The sequence below is a fragment of the Prunus mume genome, linkage group LG2 (genome assembly GCF_029339155.1).
Source record: "Prunus mume cultivar Tortuosa linkage group LG2, ASM2933915v1, whole genome shotgun sequence".
Classification (NCBI taxonomy): Eukaryota; Viridiplantae; Streptophyta; class Magnoliopsida; order Rosales; family Rosaceae; genus Prunus; species Prunus mume.
The window spans coordinates 28,182,670-28,206,051 of record NC_142699.1 but is presented as its reverse complement, the minus strand read 5'-3'; the positions used below and the strand labels follow the sequence as shown (position 1 = coordinate 28,206,051).

General features: G+C 34.6%; 3 protein-coding genes across 3 annotated transcripts; 2 read left to right on the top strand and 1 right to left on the bottom strand.

Annotated features, from left to right (window-relative positions):
• Positions 1-6,362: 6,362 nt before the first annotated feature.
• TDR1 (Integrase-type DNA-binding superfamily protein) lies at positions 6,363-7,289 on the top strand. Its single transcript, XM_008226145.3, has one exon. The coding sequence runs from the start codon at positions 6,693-6,695 to the stop codon at positions 7,194-7,196; it is 504 nt and encodes a 167-aa protein (XP_008224367.2). The 5' UTR covers positions 6,363-6,692; the 3' UTR covers positions 7,197-7,289.
• A 2,790-nt stretch (positions 7,290-10,079) lies between these two features.
• LOC103324109 (ethylene-responsive transcription factor ERF095) lies at positions 10,080-10,872 on the bottom strand. The gene has a single exon (XM_008226146.3). The coding sequence runs from the start codon at positions 10,840-10,842 to the stop codon at positions 10,426-10,428; it is 417 nt and encodes a 138-aa protein (XP_008224368.1). The 5' UTR covers positions 10,843-10,872; the 3' UTR covers positions 10,080-10,425.
• An 8,854-nt stretch (positions 10,873-19,726) lies between these two features.
• On the top strand, positions 19,727-21,120 carry LOC103324110 (RING/U-box superfamily protein). The gene has a single exon (XM_008226147.2). It carries the CDS (start codon positions 19,891-19,893, stop codon positions 20,968-20,970), a length of 1,080 nt encoding a protein of 359 aa, XP_008224369.2. The 5' UTR covers positions 19,727-19,890; the 3' UTR covers positions 20,971-21,120.
• Positions 21,121-23,382: the final 2,262 nt, after the last annotated feature.

The following is a 23,382-nucleotide window of genomic DNA, read 5'->3' as shown; positions in this document are numbered from 1 at the left end:
GCCACGTAGTAATGCTGAGTGGCAATATATTTATTAAAAATTGGACCACGAGCTTCTACATTAAAAATGAGCATGTGTTTAAAGATATTGACACTAACCATTATCATAAGGCAGGAATAGTCTCTTATGTTTGGCGAGCACCTTTTTTGGAATGTGAAATCTCTTATATGTTACATTTCTTATGAAGGAGTGAAAGTTAAACCTGAAACTCCGCCAGTTCCCTAAATTTGTTGGCTTTGTGCTACGATTAAAAGTTAGCATGTCTAAAGTTCAAGGACTGGCACCGATCAAATCTACGTATAGGTATGCTTTCTTAATGACTTAGGAATGTATTTATGGCACATTTTATTACCAAATAACCCACATTATAAATTAAAACTATAATATTTTTGTCTTTAAAAACTTTTAGTGTTTATTTTTCTATGAGAGTAATTTTGGAAAACTGAAGAAATGAACCAAGGTAAAAAAAATTGAGAAAAATTAGTCATTCACAAATATTGATGAATGATTCCTTAAAAAGTTAAGGATTAGTAAGCCTTGTTATAAATCAATCTTAGTTAATGAAAATTTAAAGAAACTTTGATTACTATTACAAGTGATATTGAGGAAGGGGGAATTCGAATCGTGGGTAGAAATAATCATTCTTAACCGCTTGAGTTACAAATCATTACCATTTTTTTTCCTTTTTCACTGCTAAAAAAGTTAAAAAGTTGATATGATCCCCCAATAATCATAACAAACCAATGCCCCCAACATCTTTTGTAATTTTTATTATTATGTGTTACATCTTTTGTAAATTTAATTATTATGTGTTATATCTTTTGTAATTTTTATTATTATGTGTTACATCTGTTCCCTTCATCTTTATGATTCCCAAACATTATTATATCATACTTTCGCAAAACAAAATATATATATTAAACATTACTATATTGTAGGACATCCTATCCATAGGTATAGCCGTATAGGTTGTGTAAAGGAATCAAAGGATATTAAAATCATCCTTAAATCAGGATTTTCTTAAGTAATAATGTGGAAATAGCAAAAATTAAAGATATGAACGATCACTTACCTGATATCTAGCATGTTATGTTGTCATAAGATGATGCATTATAATTATACAAATTTATAAATAAACTCAATCCTAGACATGTATTTATAAAAAAAACCCAAACACTATTTAAACATAGAAACACACCCAAAATCAACAATTGTATATTTTTTGGGTGTGTTTATAAATGGATTTTGAGTGTGTGTAATGATAAGTTTTGGGTGTGTTTATAAAGTGTTTTGGGTGTTGGGTTTTTTTATAATTTCAGCCCACATTTTGGGTGTTTTGGTGAAATTCCCTTATAATTACAAGCGCGTATATAATGTTATCTAATTAACAATTCTGATCCAAAGAATCTGATATGCCAAACTCTTTGAAATTAAGAAGAAACGAACCGAAAGATAAGTTTGATATCATCATCGAGTATGAAAGCTGGATAAAGGGATGAACCAATTCTGTTTAAAAAGATGTAAATGGTACATGAATCTGTACATACATTATCAAACTAAGGATTATAATATTAGTACTGATGTTGTGAAAAGATGACAAAGTAATTGATTGCAGAATATTTCCCAGGTAAAATATAAACCTTAATGTAGTCAAATCTAGGTGCTCAGGTAATGAGTTGTTAGGTCATCTGGGTCCCCATGAGTTTTTCACTCCCACAGCAAACTCTCACTCATCATTTTACGACCTCAACCCCAGTTCACATTATAAACATGCATGCCTAGGACTGCAAAAGGGGCTTCATTTCATTAATCAGCCTCCAAAATATATATTTTTTTTGTTGGTAGCATTGGGATTTTTATGGCTAGGCTCAATGCATCTGCATTTTGGTGATTGAATTTGACTGGCGGAGCTTTTTCTTCTTTCTATGTGGATCTCATCCAAAGTAGTACGTCTTTATCATCCTTGTAAGAGACAAATGCTCACTCGAGCACGATTTGATTCATCAGTAACAAAATATATGAAAATTTGTTGTATAGTTGATTGCTAAAAAATCTACCTAAATTAGTTGATAATTATCAATTAGATTGTGAATTAAGGATCTTATCGCCGCCTCCAGGTGTATTAACACCACCAAAGGTTTTTGGCTACAATATTTCGATTCATTAAAGGATATTATTTGTATATTATGTTATTTTATTTGTACAAACGATATTAGGAACGGGAAGATTCGAACATGCATTTTCATTTTGTTCCATCTCATTATGATTCTTTAAACCTGAAGAGATCTACCTGGGTCAACCAAAATGGGCCTGAAATCTGTCCTTAGCATTTGCAAACCAAGTTAAGGCCTTAAGAGGGGATTTTCCTCCCGAAATGAGGACCTTTTTTTAAAGAACAAATTTGGGTACAACTAAAAACAGTGTTGCAATTTGGAATGGGCTTCAAATTGTGTTATCTAGAGAGTTCCACTTGTGTAACAAATTGACTTTCAAATGATAAACCCAGCACCTAATGCATTATTGATGGGCCAATGCGAGCATAAAATGTATTTTAGAGCATCCAATCCATGCTCAACTCGTAGCTTCATTTTATGGAGAAAAACTCTTATGCAACGGGAATAACGGTGTTTTGTTATTCCACGTTAATAATGCAATGACACGTAAGATAATTTTCTACGCTATCATTGTATTATTGGTCAGGGATAGCAAAACACCGCTACCTCCGTTACAAGTAAGTTTTTTTGCATTCTATGATACCTTGGCATTGTTAAAAGGTTTATAAATCTCTTAGGTTCACAAGGTTTATATCTTGACATTGTCAAAAGTTTTTTACGTTCTATGATACCTCGACAAAACACCGCTATTCCCGCTATCCCCAATTTTCATTTGAGAGATTTAGATTCTGAAACTGCTTTTTTTTTTTTTAAGAGAATTAGGTTCACGCGGTTTCTCCACTCTTTATTAAAAAGGCGTAGATGCCCATAAAGCTATGCATCTTTTCAAGATTATTTTCCATTCAAGATGCTTACAAATTTTGGCTCTTTGTGCTAAGTTTTCGCTTGATAATGTTTTCATTTTCAAACAACAACCACATATATCTAACATTTGAAAAAAGTGCATGCTAAAATATTCAAAGGATTAGAATTTAGAGGGTCAAACAACCATGATTAAGGTGTTGTAATTAATAAAATTGGAAAGTTGTTGGCAAATAAGAATGCAATTCCCTCATCTTTTTAAATTGATCCAAGACTAAATCTGCCTGAATACAAAGCTTCATTAACAGTTTAAAGTAGCTAGGGATGATCTGGTCTCCATGTTCTAGGACATTCAAACCAAATTCTCTCAGTTTTCTTTGCTTTAATTATTATTATTTTTTGGTTTTGTTTCTTAGTTCCTTGCTTGCCTTTTTGTTTTTTAAATTAATACTAAATTGGAGTTAGTGAGGAGCTCCTTTTGAATATCATGGCAATGTCAAAGCTTTCGTTTAGACGATTTGGACCATTTTCTATAGCTTCTGATCCTATAAAGATTCTGTCCTGGATGAACCTATGAAAAAAACTAATCTGCCGGAGCTCATCATGTTCCCTTGTGCGTATGGCCTAACGTATGCAAGCTTTGACAATTCCCATTAGTATAGAATAACGTTTCTCTAATCATGAAACAAAAGAAACCCTCAATTCTTCTTCTTTTGCCCACACTTCGAGAGCAAGATAAAATAAATAAAAAAGCAAGCCTTCTTTGTAACCAAAACAAATATTTAAAGACAAATAACAAAGTCTTTTTGGGATTCACTTTCCAAGCGAGCACAGCCCATTGGTTATGTATGTCCCACTGTTTTTAACGACCCAATCAGTGATCACAAAATGCTTGGGGCAGGAGTCCTCAATGTTCATCGACTTCTTGTTTTCCAATTGATAGATATAGCGCCTAATTTTTTTACATCCAAGAAATTTATTAGGTTAGGTTTTGGAAAGAAAAAAAAAATTAGTAGGTTAGGTAACTTAGACCCCATTTGATAACCATTTCAATTTTAGTTTTTATTTTTCATTTTTTGTGCTAGAGTAAAGAGGAAAATGAGAATGAGAATGGGAGTAAGGATGAGATTGAGAGAGAGGATAAGAGGGGAGGATGGGAGGGAGTAGTAATAAAAGTGAAAATAAAAACTTGAAAGTGAAAACAATTTCAAATAGATTTCAGTTTTTAGTTTTTATTTTCACTTTTGTTAATCCTTCCTCGCATCCTCCTCTCTCATATTCCCTCTCAATCTCATCTTCACTCTCATTCTCACTTCCATTCTCCCTCTTTTTCCTCTATACTCTAGCACAAAAAATGAAAAATGAAAACTAAAAACTAAAATTGAAATGATTATCAAACGGGTCCTTTGGTTTTCACTTTCTTTTTTATGGAGTTATTGGTTTGGTAGTTAATGACGTATAATTTGTCTTCAAGGTTTACCAAAACTTATATTTTATCCCATTTGGAAAAGAAGAAAAAAAGGTTATTTGATTTGCCATCTTTCAAGAGAAATGCTCTTGAATATCAGTATTACTATAGTGGTATTTGAGAACATGTTTTTTAAACGACGAGAGTGTCTTGGTTTTATTTTTGGAAGAGGGAGGGTCTGAATTTTTACTTTAATCCTATGCCACTGTTTAATACTTTAGGAATTTTTCGATTGTTTGGACAGAAGAATATATGATGTACTTAAGATCATTATTCTTATATATTCTCTTTTTTATGTTTTGTTTTATAAAGAATATTGTTATTTCCACCCCATGTCCTATTTTTTTACCTATTTTATTTTTAAAATTTTAAAGACAAACTTTCCTATTTGTAAAATGACTAAGGACTTGGGGAAAAGAAACCTCAACTCATGTAACCCACCAATTCTATCATTTGACTAAAAGAAAAAATAAAGAAGAAGAAAGCATACGACTCCTCAATTGCTAAAGCATTTATCCAGTCCATCAAACACAACTTGATCCTCTCAATATCTCAACTACTAATGATTAGCAAAGAGAATTTGCTTGAAATAATAATTAAGGGTATTTTAGGAATAATGATGGGTGGAAAGATAGGATTGTGTTTTTTCAAATTTACATGGTAGTTGGAAAGTTAAGGTGAGTGTGAAAATAGGATAAATAGTGGAAATAGTAGCACGTTTTACAAATAAAGGTAAAGGAATCACATTTTATGACCATATTGATTGACAAAATTACATTAATTATTTGCCAGGTCCACTCCATAATATATTATATGATTTGAACCGTTCAATTTTAGGTACTCATTGAAAGATCATTTCTAAAAAAAAATTCAAAATGAAAATCATTTAGTAATTTTAATTGTGATAAAATAAATAGATGAACACATTATGATACATAATGAAAATATTCACAAATAATTAAAGATTTTCAACTTGAGCAGGTGTGGGTTATGGCCATTGGCCAAGGCAGTGTACTCGCTCCCTTGTATCTAAGTTTGTTCCCCTCCACATACATTAGAGTAATTTAAAATATCGTTGTGTCGAAATTTATGTCTTTTCGATTTGAGTGTATATTTGCAACCATGATCATGGAATGACTTTGATCAAAGAATAATAGTGTGGAGTGAGCCAAAATGAGTCGGTAACACATGAACGCTATTCTATACGAAACATTCTTGCTCACTATTTTAACCCAATGTGTACCATCATCACATTTCTCAACACTTGACATGTGTACATGGGCATAACCATGGTTCCACAAATACAAAGCAAAGAGTTAACTATGGTTATGTATATGAAGATATGTTAAGTGTTGAGAATGATGGTGAGAGTACACATTGGGTTAAAGTAGTGAGCAAAAATATTTTCATATTCTATATGCTTCATATCAAACAAAATAACATTTGAATAATTTGATATGATTTGAAAAATCTCATATCTGAAATCCCTACAATGATCAAAGCATATTACGAGGGAGTAGTGCAAGGGGACAATATATATATATAGCAGTCGACTTTTCCACCAAACAGGAAATTATACCCCTTGAGACCTTATCTTGCTTTTTCTGAGTTTCCTATTTTTGCCTTCAACCAAAATTGTATGGCTAATGCATGCTTGTAATATTCTTAGTTATTAGGATGAAATCACTTACGCATTCATATTCTATGGGTCCAATTCCTCCAATCTTTGTGATATGGGAATCAATCTCTACATATTCTGTGTAAAGTGACAATACAGTTCAATGGTTCAGTGAAAGAAAGAAAAAAACTAGTACCAACCAACACAATCTATTATTCTCACATAATATGAACATAAAAAGATAGAATTCGAAGCCCATTTGAAAGAAAATGCCTATCAAGAAAAGAGATTTACAAACCCTTTTTGAATTTTATCATAGAAGGAGTCGAAGAATCGAATTTTTGCACCTCTATTATAGCCCTAGATGATAATAATTAATATACATGAAGATGAAGAACCTTCCAAGAAACATCCATTTACGCTTGGTCAATCCACGTTCATGTGGACTCACACAATCACAGTACGTAATTCTATAAGTCATATGTGATATGACCCCATTTGTCCCAAAATCAAACACCTATAAATACATCAATGAGATACATTATATGCCACCATATTTTAAACCAAAAACAGAAAGGCTTGTCAAAATTAACGACCTCCTGAAATTATTCGAAGAATCAAGCTAGAAAATATGGAAGACCCTCGTAGAGGAAAGGATCTACAGAAGCAAGGAATGGAAGAGAAGGGAAGCGAAGAAGTGCGTTATCGGGGAGTCCGAAGGAGGCCATGGGGGAAGTTTGCTTCTGAGATAAGAGACCCTTCAAGGCAAGGTGCTCGTCTGTGGCTTGGTACATTTGATACGGCTGAAGAAGCTGCAAGGGCTTATGACAGAGCTGCTTTTAATTTAAGGGGTCATCTTGCCATACTCAACTTTCCAAATGAGTATTATTCTCAAGTTATGGGCTCTCCTCCTCATCCTCCTAGATTCTCATCATCATTTTCTTCTTCTTCTTCTTCTTCTTCTTCTTCTTCTTCTTCTTCATCGTCTTCTTCTTCTTCTGCTGCTGCTGCTGCTGCTCCTGGTGGAAGTTCATCTACTGGACAAGGACGGCAAGTCTTTGAGATTGAGTATTTGGATGACCAGGTGTTGGAGGACCTTCTTGATTCTCAAGAGGAGAAAAGCAAATGGAAGTGAAATTGATTTGTGTTTGTGTAACTTTTTCTTCCCTTGTTGTTTAGTGAGTTGAACACATTTCCCTTCTATAAAATAATATATGTTGTTCAACCATGGTTTAGCAAGCACATTTTTTCATGTCATAATTTGTTTTAGTCATGACGTGGTATGATATACACATATGCACATGTATGTGTATGGTATCTCTAATAATATGTTGTTATTATCAACATGAAAAGGAGATTCAAACTCGAGACGGCTTTTAACATAAAAAAATAATTTGAGATATCTTCTCATATTAGAAATATAAATACCACTATTGCAATATGGGCTATGACGACGATACTGAAATTCTTACTTTTGTTATATTGAGGGCATTCTCAATAGAGAATACTCATAATTTTATTTTTTATTTCTTTTTGTTGTGGAAAATGAATCCTTTCAAAAATTATAATACTACCAATGGGGTGTTAATCTTTGATAAAACAAATTTAAAAAGGGAGTTTCACTAAAAAACCCAAAATGAGAGTTAAAATTATAAAAAAACCCAAGCACTATTTAAACATATAAACACACCCAAAACCCATAATTACACACACTCAAAACCCATTTATAAACACACCCAAAAAGTTGACTTTGGGGTTGATTTTGGGTGTGTTTCTATATTTAAATAGTGCTTGGGTTTTTTTATAAATACATGTCTAGGATTGGGTTTATTTATAAATTTGTATTTTGAAAATCCTGAAAAAAGGAGAAACTTGGATCACTATCTAGATTATATTTTGGTCTCCTTGGTGAAAGGCAAAATAAAGATTGAAGAAGAGACAATAAAGGACTTGCTTAGTCATATTGTACCACTGACAAACTTTAGAATCACGCAACAGGAAAATAGAGAACCTTGTTTCCAAACACAAACAGAGAATCTTTGTTTCATGAAATTCTTTTCTCATCCATTAAGAATTTAAGATGAAACCAGGATTAGTCCCAACCCAAGAAAGAAATGATTAATTTAGAAGAGCAATTTGGACAAGGATATAAAGGTTAAGAATATATATACATACCACTGCTGACGACAGACAAATTTGTCCCGAACACAAGTACTTTACTTGTCAAAGTAATGCAGGGATTCGTAGTATTAGTAGTTGACAATTGACACAAACAAGTCCAGGCAAGCAGGAGAGAACAAATTCGAATAACACCACCACCACAAATAAAAGCCCAACAAATGAAAAATGGTCAAGATTGGAGAGAGAATGAATGAGCATGCATGTTCTGTGTTTAACATGAGAGGAACAATTGCAAAGAAGGAAATAAATTTCGTTTTCCATATCTCTGTTATTAGATTTGTAGCCTTTGAGTTTGAAGTCCACCTTTAACCAAAACTCGTCTTCAGGATGGCTCGAGCAAATTATTATTATTATTTTTCATTCAACAACGCAAATGGAGTCTAGCTATGGGAAAAGAGTCATAACTTGCAGACCAATGGTCTCAAAATCTAACCCTCATAACTACTTAATAATTCGTAGGTGAGAAACTCTTGTCCTCTTATAATTTAGACTATCACTTGTATTAAAAATAAAAAAATAAAAAACAACTGCGGTTCATGACATTTGAAATTTTGAAGGCACAACTTTTTCAACAAAACAGAGACCAGGTAGCAGGCCTCAGTTGAGGTCTTTATGTATTCAATAACTGAGCCCAATACTAGCTTGCAACCAGTTCAATTCACAAGTGCTCTTAAACCCCAGCACAAGTCATGGCCTCCGAAACTTGGTGAGGCCTAACATGGAATTTTGCAACCGAAAAAAACGCCTAACAGAAACAACAGACTGCTGTGCAAGCGCCAATCTGTAGCTTTTCTGGTAAAACCCAAGAATTAGTGTGTAGCTTTTGACCACACCCTACATTTCTTTGCTTGGAATCTTTCAACTTTGCCTTTTCTTTTTGTATTTTTGTTACTTTTTTCTTAATTAATTGTACTTTTTCGCTTGATTGCGACAAAATAAAAAGACATTATGCAGTGAAAAATAAAGTTGGCCACATTCCAAATGAAAGGACTGGCGGCTACGTTTTCTGGGTTTTTATAAATATATGTATATTTGTGGTGCGCCTCGAGATCACTAAAGTGGACTATTATATAATTAACAATTGTTGAACCTTGTTATAACTTATATAACATTTTCAGCCACAAATTCAAAAAATTGACTATTATAACTTAATTAACAATTGTTGAACCTTGTTATAATTGTAAATTTTAATTTTAGACACTTAATTACATACATACTCCTTGAAAGATATAATAGGTAGGTGCCTTCATATTTGTAGGTACTACCCTAGTTAAAATGAGTGTATATATTACAAATTTGGTAAGAGAACATTACTCTAACTGTATTGGTTTTGTGATGGAATCTGTTTGGATAGGACATGCTAATTTTTGCTTGGATGGATTGGGTTAATTTTTGTAAAATGATGTGTAGTGCCTAAAAGTTAGTATTAAATTTCTTTTTTCCAAACCTTTGCACTAGGCTAGAGCCTACTCTAGCCATAGTGTAGTTCCGTCCATGGGTGAAACTTTAACATTCTTCAAAAACTCATGTCGAATACTTGTCAACCTTTTCATGATTTATGTAATTATCATTGTACATAGTTCGATAGTACGTAACTTAACTCATTTATGTGTCATATTCAAGTTGAATTTCGTAAATTGTGAACTAAAAGTCTAAAGCTAAACATTTCATAAAGTCAATCTAGAAAAAACCATGAAAGTAATCCTATTTTATGAGACTTATAATGTGATGTATAAAAGCAAATGAGCAAATCATTACTTTTCATCATACAAAACAAGTAAAGCAGAGTCAATAACTTGATATATCTCTATTATGCGTATTAGTGAATTGTGTCAAATCCAGTAATCATCCTCAACTTCTTATTAAATTGGAGTCAGTGTCAAAAATTACCAACCCCTGAAAATTAAAGGTGCATACATACAACTACTCACAATGTATTTTCTGCGTTGTGCGCATATCATACTTTTGTACAATGAAAATTACCATATCTTAAAAAGCTTAACAACACACAACACTTTTGCTAGATTCTTCATTGAAAAAACAAACGCATGCAAAAGGTGATGATCAGAATCTAGTTACATATCAACAAGAAAAAGATAAGAGCATCATTGGCCTTGCGATGTGCCTTGCAGAAATAGACGGTGGATAGCTGCTTATTACGCCAAAAAGGGATACCAACCTCACTATTTTTTGTTCTTCTTTTGGTGATCACAATCAAGCAGTTCCTCTAGCAACTTATCATCCAAGTACTCTAACTCAAGAACTTCATTTCCATGCTCCCCACGACCTCTCTCCTGGATAGTCCCAGCCACTGAAGATGAAAAATTAGCCGAAGACGATGAAGAGGAAGAGCCACCACTTGCTGGGTACTCAGTAGGAAAATTCAAAATAGCCAAGCCACCCCTCATGGCATAAGCAGCTCGATCATAAGCTCTAGCTGCCTCTTCAGCCGTGTTAAAAGTCCCAAGCCAAACCCGGGCGCCATGCCTGTTCGAGTCGCGAATCTCCGCTGCATACTTGCCCCACGGCCGCTTCCGCACGCCCCGGTATCGAACCTCTCCGCCTTCCTTCTCTTCCATGACCTTTCCTCTGGAGTCCATATATGATGTAGTTTTGCATGGCCAAACTAAGTGTTGGGCAACAGCATTTTATACGAATTCAAAAAGGCACATGTAGACTATTATTATGAAATTTAAGGAGGGGCCACAAATAGCCACGTGTCAAACATTCTGGCTGAGAAATTGTTCCCACGTGTTGACGGAAGCTTCCACAATGACCATGCATATATTAGCAATGAATCCAATGTATCCGGATGGTCAAGGTGATGGCTTTAGGGTCAAGGAGTCCTTTTTCGTTTTCTCAAACTTTTGGTTTTGTTTGTGGTTGTTTCATTCATCAAAACCTTAATAATGCGATTAGGACAAGAAAGGGCAAAGGGGAAATATAGGTCGGTATACATCCCAAAAGAAAAGTAGAGAGAGCCGTGTGCGAAACTTAAATAAGAAATTACTTTTTAAAAAAATTCATAACCTAATGTCATAAAAATAATTTTTTTTTATGACTAAAATTCATCATAAATTAGCATGTAATGAAAATCAAAAATCAAATTTTAAGAAAAATATATGGCTTCAATGAGACTCAAAGCCGGGCCACACGAGCTAGAAAGCTAGCCCCGTTACAAATGCTTTTCTGTCAATATGTAGCACGTTAGAGTATATATACAATCGTTATAATATTAATAATGTATAATACAAAGAAAACAAAATTCGAGGGCCCTCAAAAATTGGGGGCCCTATGCGGTGGCGCCACTTACACCGCTCTAGGACTACCCTATGGGTGCTTCAATATATCACACATATGAAACACTTGGTAAATGAGTATGGTGATGTAATGGTGAGGTATTTGACTTAGGTCCAACTTGAGTATCATTTTGTCATGTTCCACCACAACTAGAGCTTATTATTTAGAAATGTCCACTAAAGGCACTAAAAAAAGAATTCATGCAAGGATATGATAGTTTGATGTACTTCTCCGTGCATTTATGCAATGCAAGTGGCTTTTTTTTGGGTGTGCAAGCAACAATATCCCTATAAAGAAACGATGTACATGATGTAAATTAAGGGTATGTTTGGGAATTCTTTGAAAATAAAAAACACTTCTAATAGAGTTTGATAGAAAAACTTATAAGTGTTTATGGACCACAAAGCATTTTTTAAAGAGGCATGTGCTTCTTTAGGAATCACTTCTCAATGCTTCTCCAAATCACTTCCAATTGCTCACTTGTAGTTTAAATAATTTTTTTGACATTCTTCTAATAGAAGCGCCTCTAAAAAAGTAGTTATGAATAGGAGTGCTTATGCATTTCCAAATAAGTCATAATTTTAATTTTCTACATTCTTTTGGTATAGTTTCATTAGTTAAAAAGGATTGAGTCAATATTTGATTTTTGGGGGTTTAGATTTGTTGGCCGGGATTAGATTTGCCATTCATATTAAATATTGGCGCTGGTGCTTTGCCAAACATTGAATTCAATGCAAAGTTCTCCAAATTCCTATTTTTGCGTTTTGGATTTGATGCTTTCTCAGTGTAGCATCAGAATTTCTGTCCAAATTCCATTAAGGGTAGCGAGAAGAAGAGGACCAAATAGCTAGGTTAATTAGCCATGCAAAGAAAAGCATCTTATCGGTCCGATGGCCATTTAAATATTATGTCGTGCTCTCGAAGCAACACTGAAGACACACAACGCTTGTGACTGCACACGTTGGCACAAAAAGACAGAAGCCATCCGCCCTTCGTTTTCAATTCATCAGCATGCAATTTTAGATTTCAATCGTGATGTCTCTGAATTCGCTTGAGGCTTTTTGTTTGTCTGTTTGTGTGGCTATTCGCCTGCCAAATTGTCTGTGTATTTAATATCCTACACTTATGACCAGAAGAAAAAAAAACAGAGGTTTAATTAAAATGTGACTTTGCAGCAGGAAAATTATGCAAATCCCTTCGCATCTTTTTCATATTTCTTTTTGTGAACCGCACGCAGCTCACGGGAGAAATTTTATTACTCGAAAGAAAAAAGCATTTGTAGAATATCTCTAGGTGTTTGCTTTTGACGAATTCTTCATCTAGCTTTACTGTTGTTTCCACTCAGATTATGATCAGCACTTGGACAACGTATATGGTACTGAGTGAGTGTGCACTGTTAGGAAAAGAGAGAGAGAAATTATGTTATTAAAGCTACATATATAGTACTAAAGTCTTTTGTATCTGACTGGTTTTGATTTTGCTTTTCCATCAGAAAAAGAAAATGTAAGAATAGAATGTTTGGGACATTTAGGGTTGGGGTAATTGGATGGCAAAATCAATCATAACTTATGAGGGCCCAATAGGCAAATGACAAAATCCAGTCTAGTAGGCATAATAATTGTGGTCCGTACACTCCTTTTTTTTTGTGTATTTAGGAGTGTACACCTTTTATTAGAAGGGCATTTATAACGAAAACCTAACCAAACTGACCGAACAGGACCGGCTTACGTAGTTTAGTTCGATTTTTTCTTTTATTTTTTTGAATTTCAACAATGAATTGGATCGAACTGGCCGACTTAATCCGGTCTTAATGTTAGAAGTCAATGAATAAAGATAAGAATAGAAAGCAGTCTAGGACCAATGCTTGACTATGACCAATATTTGTTAGACAAGATAATGATTAAATCATCAAATCAAACAAATTAGATTCGCTTAAATGAATTAATTAAAGTTATGGAATTTAATTTTGGTCCTATATAACTTAAATATTTATAAGAATAGGACCTTATGGATTTAGGCAAAATATGACACATTAAGTGCAAAATATGACACATTAAGAGCAAGTTCACCGTTACAAGAAGATGACTCACAAAGCATCCTGAGTAAGACATATTTAGAACCAACCCATGCTGTTGCCTGGGTTTGTTTTCCATTGCTACAAGACACGTACCCAGCATCATCAAATTTTCCTCCTGCCATTTTTATGGGAATTTCTATAAAGTTTAAATCATAAAATTAATTTTAAAGTTTAAGCCCGTGCTCTTGCCCATTTGCTCTAGGATTAATGACCAAAGTAGGGCCAAAAAGACATCACACATGTGTTACAAAATGTCTCTATATATTTATATACATAGCATCAAACCTCCTTAGGGTTTCAAGTTAGGCATTTAGGAAGAGAGGAAGACATCAAGCATCCTCCCTAGTCTCGCTTGGCCGGCCACCATAGAGAAGAAAAGGCTAGCACCCATTTTCTTCTCTTGGTTCCTTATTATCTCATTCTCATTCTACCTTGGTGAAGATACTTTGGGGAGGCATAACCTCTTTTGTGCCTATTTGGAGACCAATGTGGAGAATCAACAATTAAGGGACAACTCCCTCTACTTGAATACCATTTTGGGATTCAAGATACATTCCAAAGGTAAGCTCACTTTCTACCTTCTCTTTATGGGATATTGGTGTCAATGGTGCAAACTTTCATAGACCTATTAAGATTGGGACCTAAGTAGAGACTAGTATGAATCTCTAGCTATTTTCTTATTTCCGCTTTATTTGATTTCATATATGATATGCATAGACTATATGATTTGTTCTTTCATAGCTTTATGGGATTTTAGAAATCCCTGCACCCAATTTTCCCTTCACTTAGGCATCTAGAAAGAAAAACTGGCAATTTAGGTTTAGAACCTGAAATCATTGGTTTGCAAATCAAAATTATTCTCCATTGTGCTAGATCTTGTTAACGAGTACACAACACTCAACCTAATCACTAGACAAGTGTTGTAAACACAACTATTATATCAACCCAATATATGTAAGTTTCACTGTTGCTATTTTGCCCCACTATGGAATCTGCAGCTTATTACCCCAACATTGGAAGCTAAAGTCCATTGTGATTTTCTATAGTTGTGGATCTGGGCTTTATTTTGGGCTTCGTTTCCAGGATACCCAAGTGTTAAAATTGGGCTGAACTCAGATCTACCCAAGACTTAGGATACAAAAACAACATTCATTGACCCACAAAAATTATACGAAGACAGGGATTGTGGCGCCAACTACCAACAGAAAACGAACAAAACAATGTCACAGTTATCTATCTCTTTGCATACCCCTTTCCCTCTCAATAATTGGTTTTTGTAGAATAAGCTTGTGAATAATTAATGAACCTCATTCTGTTAATCATATGAGTTCATTTTTGAAAACTCCAATTATTATTTCAATGCATACTAATTATACTATAAAAGTAGTTGTTTTGGTAATTCATATACATACAAATTTGCTCACCAAAATCAGAAGTCTATACTATGATTAGTCAAAGCCTCTCTTATTATTATTATTTTAGAGAACTTCAATGAAACGAGAGAAACTTTATTGATAAAACTAAGAATTATAATGGGAAGACAACATGCTTGACTCCGACTCAACAAATTTGCTCACCAAAATCAGAACTCTAGACTATAATTAGTCAAAGCCCCTCTTATTACACTAGATGATTGTTAGTTAATTACAAATAACCAAGAAGAATCTCCTAGATATTGTAATTAACAAAGTTAATCAATCAGTTCAACAATTCAAGTCTACGCAATTCATCCCAAAAAAATAAAAAAAAATACAAAGTAAACATATAAATATAAGTTTTCACTGGAGAAGGAACATGCTGAATGAATCTTGTCAACATTTGACCAGGATTATGCTGCTGAGAGATGTACTATTGTAATTAACAAAGTCAGTCAATCTATTTCAATAATTAATTTAAGCCTGCTCTGTTTATATATGCAGTTCAAGTTCATCCAAAATAAATAAATATTCAAATAAAACTACACCAAGATTTTCACACCAGAAGATGCTTAATTTTGTCTATTTTTTGATTGGACGGTTCCAAAGCACGTGTTGACACGTGCACAACATAGGGTTTAATCTTTTGTTTTGTTTTTGTTTTTGTTTTTGTATTTGAGTAAATGCCTTTGTGTGGAAATGTAAGAAAAAACTACAGAGCCTCGTGCAGTCACGTGATTACACCCATGTGATAGAAAACTCATATGTCATATATCATACACCAAGTTAATTTACCAATTTTCTTCTTCTTCTTCCTTTTCTTTTTCTCCCCTAACAAAACCCACAGGACAATGTTTCTTTTTCTTCTTCTTTGTGTAGGACAAGAGTAGAAGTAAAAGCCGAACGAAGAAGTATAAGGAAGAAAAATGTATCACCAAATTTCAACGTTTTACGTACGTTTTTCTATCCCTAGCTTTTTAGCTTCTTTCGACCAAAAAACGGTTTTTAACTTCTTACTAATTCCTGTACCAAAAAAAATTTAATTCCTACATATATAGTTTCTATTTTTAATACAATCAATAATTTCTAAATTAATCTAATTTATGAGAAATGGGATGCGAACAATTCCTACATCCTACTACATGTAGTTCTAATAACAAAGAGAAGATACCAAAATAATCGATCCTTCTAGAACTATTAAAATAAGTTTAATACAACTGGACAGAGGGACATCCATTTGATCATATGATGACATGCCTATTTGCTTGAACAAGTAGTATTAAAACACCTTAAGCCATTGTTGTTTTTTTTTAATTGCTAAAAATGTATGCGAGTTAAACAATAAATTATTTGTATAATGCTTAATTATATACATGCCCCTTGTGCTTTCAAACTTATCTCAGATTATCACATGTGTTTGCAAACGTCTCAAAGTACCCCCAATCTTTTAAAACCGTCTTATGTTACCTGTTCCGTAGTTTTTGATGTTTCGTTAAGTTTTTGTTACTTCGAGAACAACCCCTTCCCATTCGAGAACAACAGCCCTCCACTTTGTTACTGTTCATTCGAACAATTTTTGGGCCTTCATCTCCTCCTCCGCCACCCCAAGCGACGACATGGTATCAAAAGAACCAGACGTTGTCCTCTACCACCTTACATCTCACCGTTGCCAACCGTTGTCTGGATTGCGGAACAAGCAAGAAATTGGCTAGTTTTTACCCAAAATATTCATCGCTCGTTCGGACGATTTCGAGCACCATTTGCTTCGATACATGTATGGTTTTTCAACCTCTCGAGCTGTTCTTGCTGCTAGTTGTGTTGGTTAGGAGAAATTTCTGAGTTTTGGAGTGTAAATAAGCGATTGAAAATCTGCCGGTTGGGGAGGGGCTGCTGTTCTCGAATATGGAGGGAAGGAGGAGAAAAAAAGAAGAAAGAAAGAAGTGGGGCCCAACGTTAGAACGGAACGTCAAAAAACTGACGGAACGGGTAACGTGAAACGGTTTTTAAAAGATTTGAGGGGTATTTTGAGACGTTTGCAAACACAAGTGATAATCTGAGATAAGTTTGAAAGTACACGAGGTATGTACATAATTAAGCCTTTGTAAAATTCATACCCTACGGGATGAAGTAAATTGTGACAAATAAATTTATGAAACCATTTGATTTGAACAGAAGAGAAGAGACTGAAGACTGAGTCAACAGACAAGCAAGGTACACTTCTTGCTGAAAACATTAAGGATTTTTCACATCTCCTGACGTCTATTACTCATTCTCCAAGAAAAACTGCTTTTATCAACAGCTATTGCCATCTCATGTGCTTTTGACTGATGTGTGACTCATTTCAATTATTTTTGCCAGTTTTATTTTACTTTTTAATTTGTACAATGTACATTTATTGAAATATCACAATATATTGGGGGCACTTTTATTTTTATTTATTTGAATTGTAAAATATAATTTAGGTATGCTTCATCAACGGTCCAATAATTGCCAACTACCATGTATGCCAACCATTTGATCGCTTAATAAGGCTTTTAGGTAGGAAATGAACTGTTCAACTGTGTATTTGTAATGTGTTTAATTCGTACGTTGTACAACACTGTTTGATGGTCAAATCTAGGCCAGCAACCTTCGAGACCAGGCTAGAACTTCCAAGTTGACACATTTTAGTGCACAACAACATGAGCTCCTTGATCGTGAGAAATAAGAAGTGATATTATTGGTTCACAACGATTGGATGATATGAGAAACAAACGAATACATATAGTGAATTTTTGTTTTCCACATTGAGGAAAACTTACCACCCACTTTTTCGTCGTGTAGATGAAAACATGTAATAAGTTTATTGCCTTTCTCAATATTCAACTTTTACTGTTAATATATTTCGTGTTAAAAGCAAATAATCTTGAATGCTGAAATAAATAAAATTATTAGAACCGTGAGAACGAAAGGATTTTTAAAGTGGATTTGAATTTGACAATATAATTGCATTTTCTTTCAAAAAATCATGAAAATACTAAATACAATGTTTTCGAAATGACTAGATACGGTGTGATATTGTGAGTTGAAAAGAATCACTCTTGGAATCTATGTATCTCTCCCTACACAAATACAAGTTTGATGCATAGGTAACCAACATTTAATTTTCCTTCAAAATATGAAAACTCTCCCTTCCAGATTTGTGATGTCGAGGTACATGATGAGTTGAGTGCACCCTGGGCTTGAAAGTTGGAAGTTGGTATATTTCCAATCAATCCGTCAAATGCAATAAATGCTGCTTGGACTTCATTAAAAATAAATGCTGTAAAATTAGGTGCAAATTAAACTGCAAAATCTTCTAAAAATAAAAGCCAATGAAATACAACACAGTCACCAATTGTTTGAACGATTGGTTGACAAAATGCACATAGATTTGGCCGTTACTATGAAATATAGAGGCTTGTAGCTTTTGGCTTTTACATTTCTAATTAAAACGTTAGGTGATCGTGATCTTGATGTGAACAAAAGGTTGGCATTGTATGGAAAATTTGGGGAGAACAGTCGCGCAAGTTTCTCTGGCAGATGCCTCAACCTTTGACTATGAAGAAGCACTTTTTGAAAAAAGATTGCCTCTTGCTTCCCTCTTTCTTGCCTAGAGGCTACAGTTTTGTCAACACTGCAAGCATGGAAGGTGTCGGTTCTGTGTTTTTTTTTCCCTTGTCTTCTTGGTCTCACTGTTACTGTACACGGATTTGACTTCTCCATGTAAAGAAGAAGATAAAAGATCTTTATTGAAAGAAAAAAAAAAGAAAAAAAGAAAAGCTTTTTGAGCGTATGCTGCTTTTGGAGAAAGCTTTTTCAAATTGGTATAGCGGGTGAAACATATACAGTGTGGAAGCAAACTCAGACATGCATGGAATCTACTTGATTGCCCTTTAATCAAACGGCCTAGGCCTCTGGTCAACAAATTCAATGGTCGGTTGCATGTGGGTGTGAGACTTTTTGTTTTATGATTGATTATGATTGATTATGGATGACAATGTTGAAAGTCAAGGTTTTGCCCTTATTTTCTTTCTTTTTCTTTTTGGTTTTTATTTAATAAGTAATTTCCTATCCTCAAACTCAATTTTTTTATTTATTACAAGCAATACTTTAAACTATAGAGGAGATGGTTTCTCACACCCACGCACACAACTAAAATGTCATGAGGATTCAATTCAGTCTTCGACTCACCCCTCCTTAATGTCGCTTATATCAAAGAAAAAAAAAATTGCAAAGCCCCTATATAAGTCATGGTGGGGAACTGCCCATTCTATACAACCTCCTTTATATATATATATATATATATATATATATATAATAACCATACTGCCATACGTTTCTGTAACATTAATTAAATAATAAAATGTACAAAATTTAATAACAAAATGTACAATTATCGAGAGACACATGACACTTAAGCAATTATCTAAATTCACCAACTACGTAAGCACTCTGAGCCAAAGACTCAGACAATAAAAGGAAAAAGTTGAGCAAAGCACATTTTCATTGAATTTCAAGCCCCATTCATGTCCATCTCAACATCACTTTCATTAATTCCCACCTGGGTTTTTCATCTTTTTCTCTCTTCTCAATGCTTCTAGCTCATTCTTCCATTTGATTTCATATCCACCTTTCCAAATCTACCTTCTCCAACTCAGTCCGAACTGGGTTTTCTCTCTAGTATAGATCTTTGCTAATCAAGCATTAATTCATCTCACTTCTTGTGAGTTTCATGGTTTTGTGTATTTTCTATGTGTCTGCGTATTTTTCTGTATAAGTTTCAAGATCTAAGAAGACCAGAGTAGTTTTTATTGGTCATAGGAGCCTCCATTTTCATGGATCTTGTAAGCAAAAGCTACTTGATCCATTTGTCACAAGCTCTTCCTCCAACAACAAGTCCAGGAAGGACAATCTTTGGGGCTCCTGTTCATCATTCAGACACAAGTTTCCCCATTATAGCCATTGCCATAATAGGAATTATAGCCACAGCTTTCTTGCTTGTGAGCTACTACATCTTTGTGATCAAATGCTGCCTCAATTGGCACCGTGTTGATCTTCTCAGACGATTCTCATTATCGCGAAATAGGCGCGATGAAGACCAGCTAGTGGCCTACTCTCCAGGGTTAGAGACTAGAGGGCTTGATGAGGCTGTGATCAGATCAATCCCATTGTTGCAATTCAAGAAAGATAGGAACAGAGGATTTGAAGAGGGAAGCTTTTGTGAGTGTGCAGTTTGCTTGAATGAGTTCCAAGAAGATGAGAAGCTGAGGATCATACCAAATTGCAGCCACATTTTTCACATTGATTGCATTGATGTTTGGCTTCAAAGCAATGCCAATTGCCCACTTTGCAGAACAAGCATTTCGACCACAACCCGGTTTCCATTTGACCGAATTGTTGCTCCAAGCTCTTCACCCCAAGATCCAAGTCCATATGCAGGTAGCCTAAGTGGCGGTGATGAAGACTACGTGGTGATCGAATTGAGTAATGATAATTCGATGGAGCAAACAATGCTTGGGAGGCAAGAAAGACTGAATTCAGAGGAGGCATCAGTGATTTCTATTAGCCCTTCACCAAGGAAATTGGAAAACAGAAGTGTGCCCAAGAAATTAGCAAGAAAGCTTCACAACAAGGTTACAAGCATGGGGGATGAATGTATTGACATTAGAGGCAAAGATGAGCAGTTCTCAATCCAACCCATAAGGAGGTCTTTCTCAATGGACTCTTCAGCTGATAGGCAGCTCTATTTGGCAGTTCAAGAGGCTGTGCAGCAGCAGCAGCAGCACAGGCAAGTCAATGAGATGAGTCCCATTGAAGGTTGTAGTAGTAGTGGTAGGGTTAGAAGATCTTTCTTTTCTTTTGGAAATGGTAGGGGATCTAGAAGTGCAATTCTTCCTGTTTATTTGGAGACATAGGCCAAGTTTTTTTTTCCTTTCTAGTCTGCCTTATTTTTTTCTTCTTGGGATTTTGCAAGTTTTTAGTGTTTTTTGTGAGATAGAGATTTTAGATGTATTATTGAGAGATTAAAGGATTTGTTAATGTCATATAGCCATATTCAATTGAAATTTGAAACCATAGCGCTCTACTGGAATTTCTTTTTGGTTTATGTGGTGGGATTGGGCATCATTGCTGAAATTACCACTTTTTATTCTTTCTTTTTTTTCAATTCTTTTTTCAAATGATCCTTTTTCCCACCCACCTATATTGAATTGAATAATTGTGAATTTCATTGTTGCTTATCAGAGAAAGACAGACCAACCACAAGAATCAAATTATTTTTAAAAGGAAAAAAAAATGAATTTAGCATGGCCCCTTTGTGTAGACCAACTAGCAGAATCCAAAGATTACAAAGCGTGTGAAAGGGGGAAGGTCCCTTTCCATTTGATTAAGTTGGCAGATATGGGTCCTCTTCAATTTGAAACAATCATATAATTAAGTGCCTTCATGTGTGATCATCAATAATGCTAATGCTGGTAGAAGGGAGGTATATATGATTTGTTCATATGTATGGTTTGGTGGGGTTCTCCCCTCAATGATGCCAACTATTTTCCAGTCTGGAATATTAACCTACTTACCTAGAAATCAAATGATATCTCCAATCATACACAAAAATGAGATTAGTGATTTCTTTTTTTGAAATTAGGTTTGTGTCAAAATATTCACTAAATCAATATACTGCACTTTTGTGACGAGAAAATCTTCAGTGAGGCGAGATTAGTGGTACGTAATAGCTCTAATTGTGAGACAAATGAAACTAATGTATATAATTCTCTTATCTCACTTTTGCTTTGCCAAAGTTCAATCTCAACTTATAATGGTTACAACAAAGTTAAATAAATGAGAAAGTAAGTGTAAGTCGTGACGGATATAATTATATGTCGATATCTCTCATTACATGATTAACAGGAAATAAACACTATGCATACAGGTGATAGAGAAGTTTTCTACAAAGCAAGGGTCAATTCCTTTAGCTAAAAGGAAAGCCACAGAGTTCATTCAAGTGAGGGCTATTGTGATTGGTCCACTTTGATATGCAGGAACAGTAGTTAGCTACTTACTATTACTATTCTGACAACTATGTTTATATACTTGTGGTTTGTGTCTTCTGGCACACAATTTGAGTCACGGACAGACTCTATAAATAAATACTACAGTTTAGTTTTCAGTGGATGGACTGCGCCAAATACTACAATTATTTACTCAAAAAAGAAAACCAGTTCATCGCGAATGAATTATTTTATTCTTCCCCTTTGAGTCTGCGCATTCTAATTTTCTCGACAATGAATAGTTGCTACAGAAGTCAAATCTTATGTCAAAATCCTGCATAGTTCTCTAATTAATGTGCAAGACTGTTGCAAAAGGTTGGGTTGGGTAAGGTGTCAAGAACAGATTTTGATGTCTCACTGCCTTCGAATACGCTCCAAACAAAAGTTTCATAAAGCTGTATTTTGGGTTCACATCCCTGAAATCCACAGTTGGTTTCTCACTGAGAATAGAGCTTTTCCATCAGCTGACAAAAACAAAAAGACTAGTGTCTGTAGAGTTAGAATATAATAGAATCATAAAACAGTAGGCACTGTGTGCGTGAAAAGACTGATGGTCACTAAAGAGAGTTGGTTGAGTTGGTTAGAATCATTTTCTTTGCTATTCAAATTTAAGTTTGAGTTTCACTATCGACAATCTCTTTGGGTGAGTAATATATAAAAACTTAAAAAGAAGTTAATACCCTCTCTGTAAATTCTCAACCAAAAAAAAAAAAAAAAAAAAAACCCAAGACCTTGAGATTGGTAGCCTCCCCTCCCCTTTTCTTTTCTATACCAAAAAAGATTGATGGTCAACAACAACACCGCTTTCCTAAGAGCCATGTTCTGTGTATATGGGTTTTGGATCTATTGCCTGTGAATATCAGGCATGTGTGGGGCTTCATTACATTTGTCTGTGATTAGAAATTATAAAGAGAGATGTGATCAATACAGGCTCAAACACAACATGGATGAGGCCGACAGCAGAAGTAAATGGGCTTGGGCTTAGGCCGACAAAACGAACATGAAACATTCAAGATATGACATGAGCTCGAGCTAGGCACGACCTGCAACTTTTGGTAAATTGTATCACACGGCTATACTTCAGTACCATGCTACAATTACTCTATTTTTACTTCCTTTTTTGGGCAAGCCATAATGGAAGAATGAGTTCTTCTCACACAGATTATCAATGTGTTATGGGGTCGAACTTTATATCACTGGTCTGCAAGTTGAGGCCCTGTTCCACTAGGCTAGACTTCGTTGACCTATTTTTACTTATTTGAAGTGTAACTTACTCAAATA

Coding starts and splice junctions, on each gene's coding strand:
- LOC103324110 (XM_008226147.2), top strand. CDS start 19,891: ATGGATCTTGTAAGCAAAAGCTACTTGATCCATTTGTCACAAGCTCTT.
- TDR1 (XM_008226145.3), top strand. CDS start 6,693: ATGGAAGACCCTCGTAGAGGAAAGGATCTACAGAAGCAAGGAATGGAA.
- LOC103324109 (XM_008226146.3), bottom strand. CDS start 10,842: ATGGACTCCAGAGGAAAGGTCATGGAAGAGAAGGAAGGCGGAGAGGTT.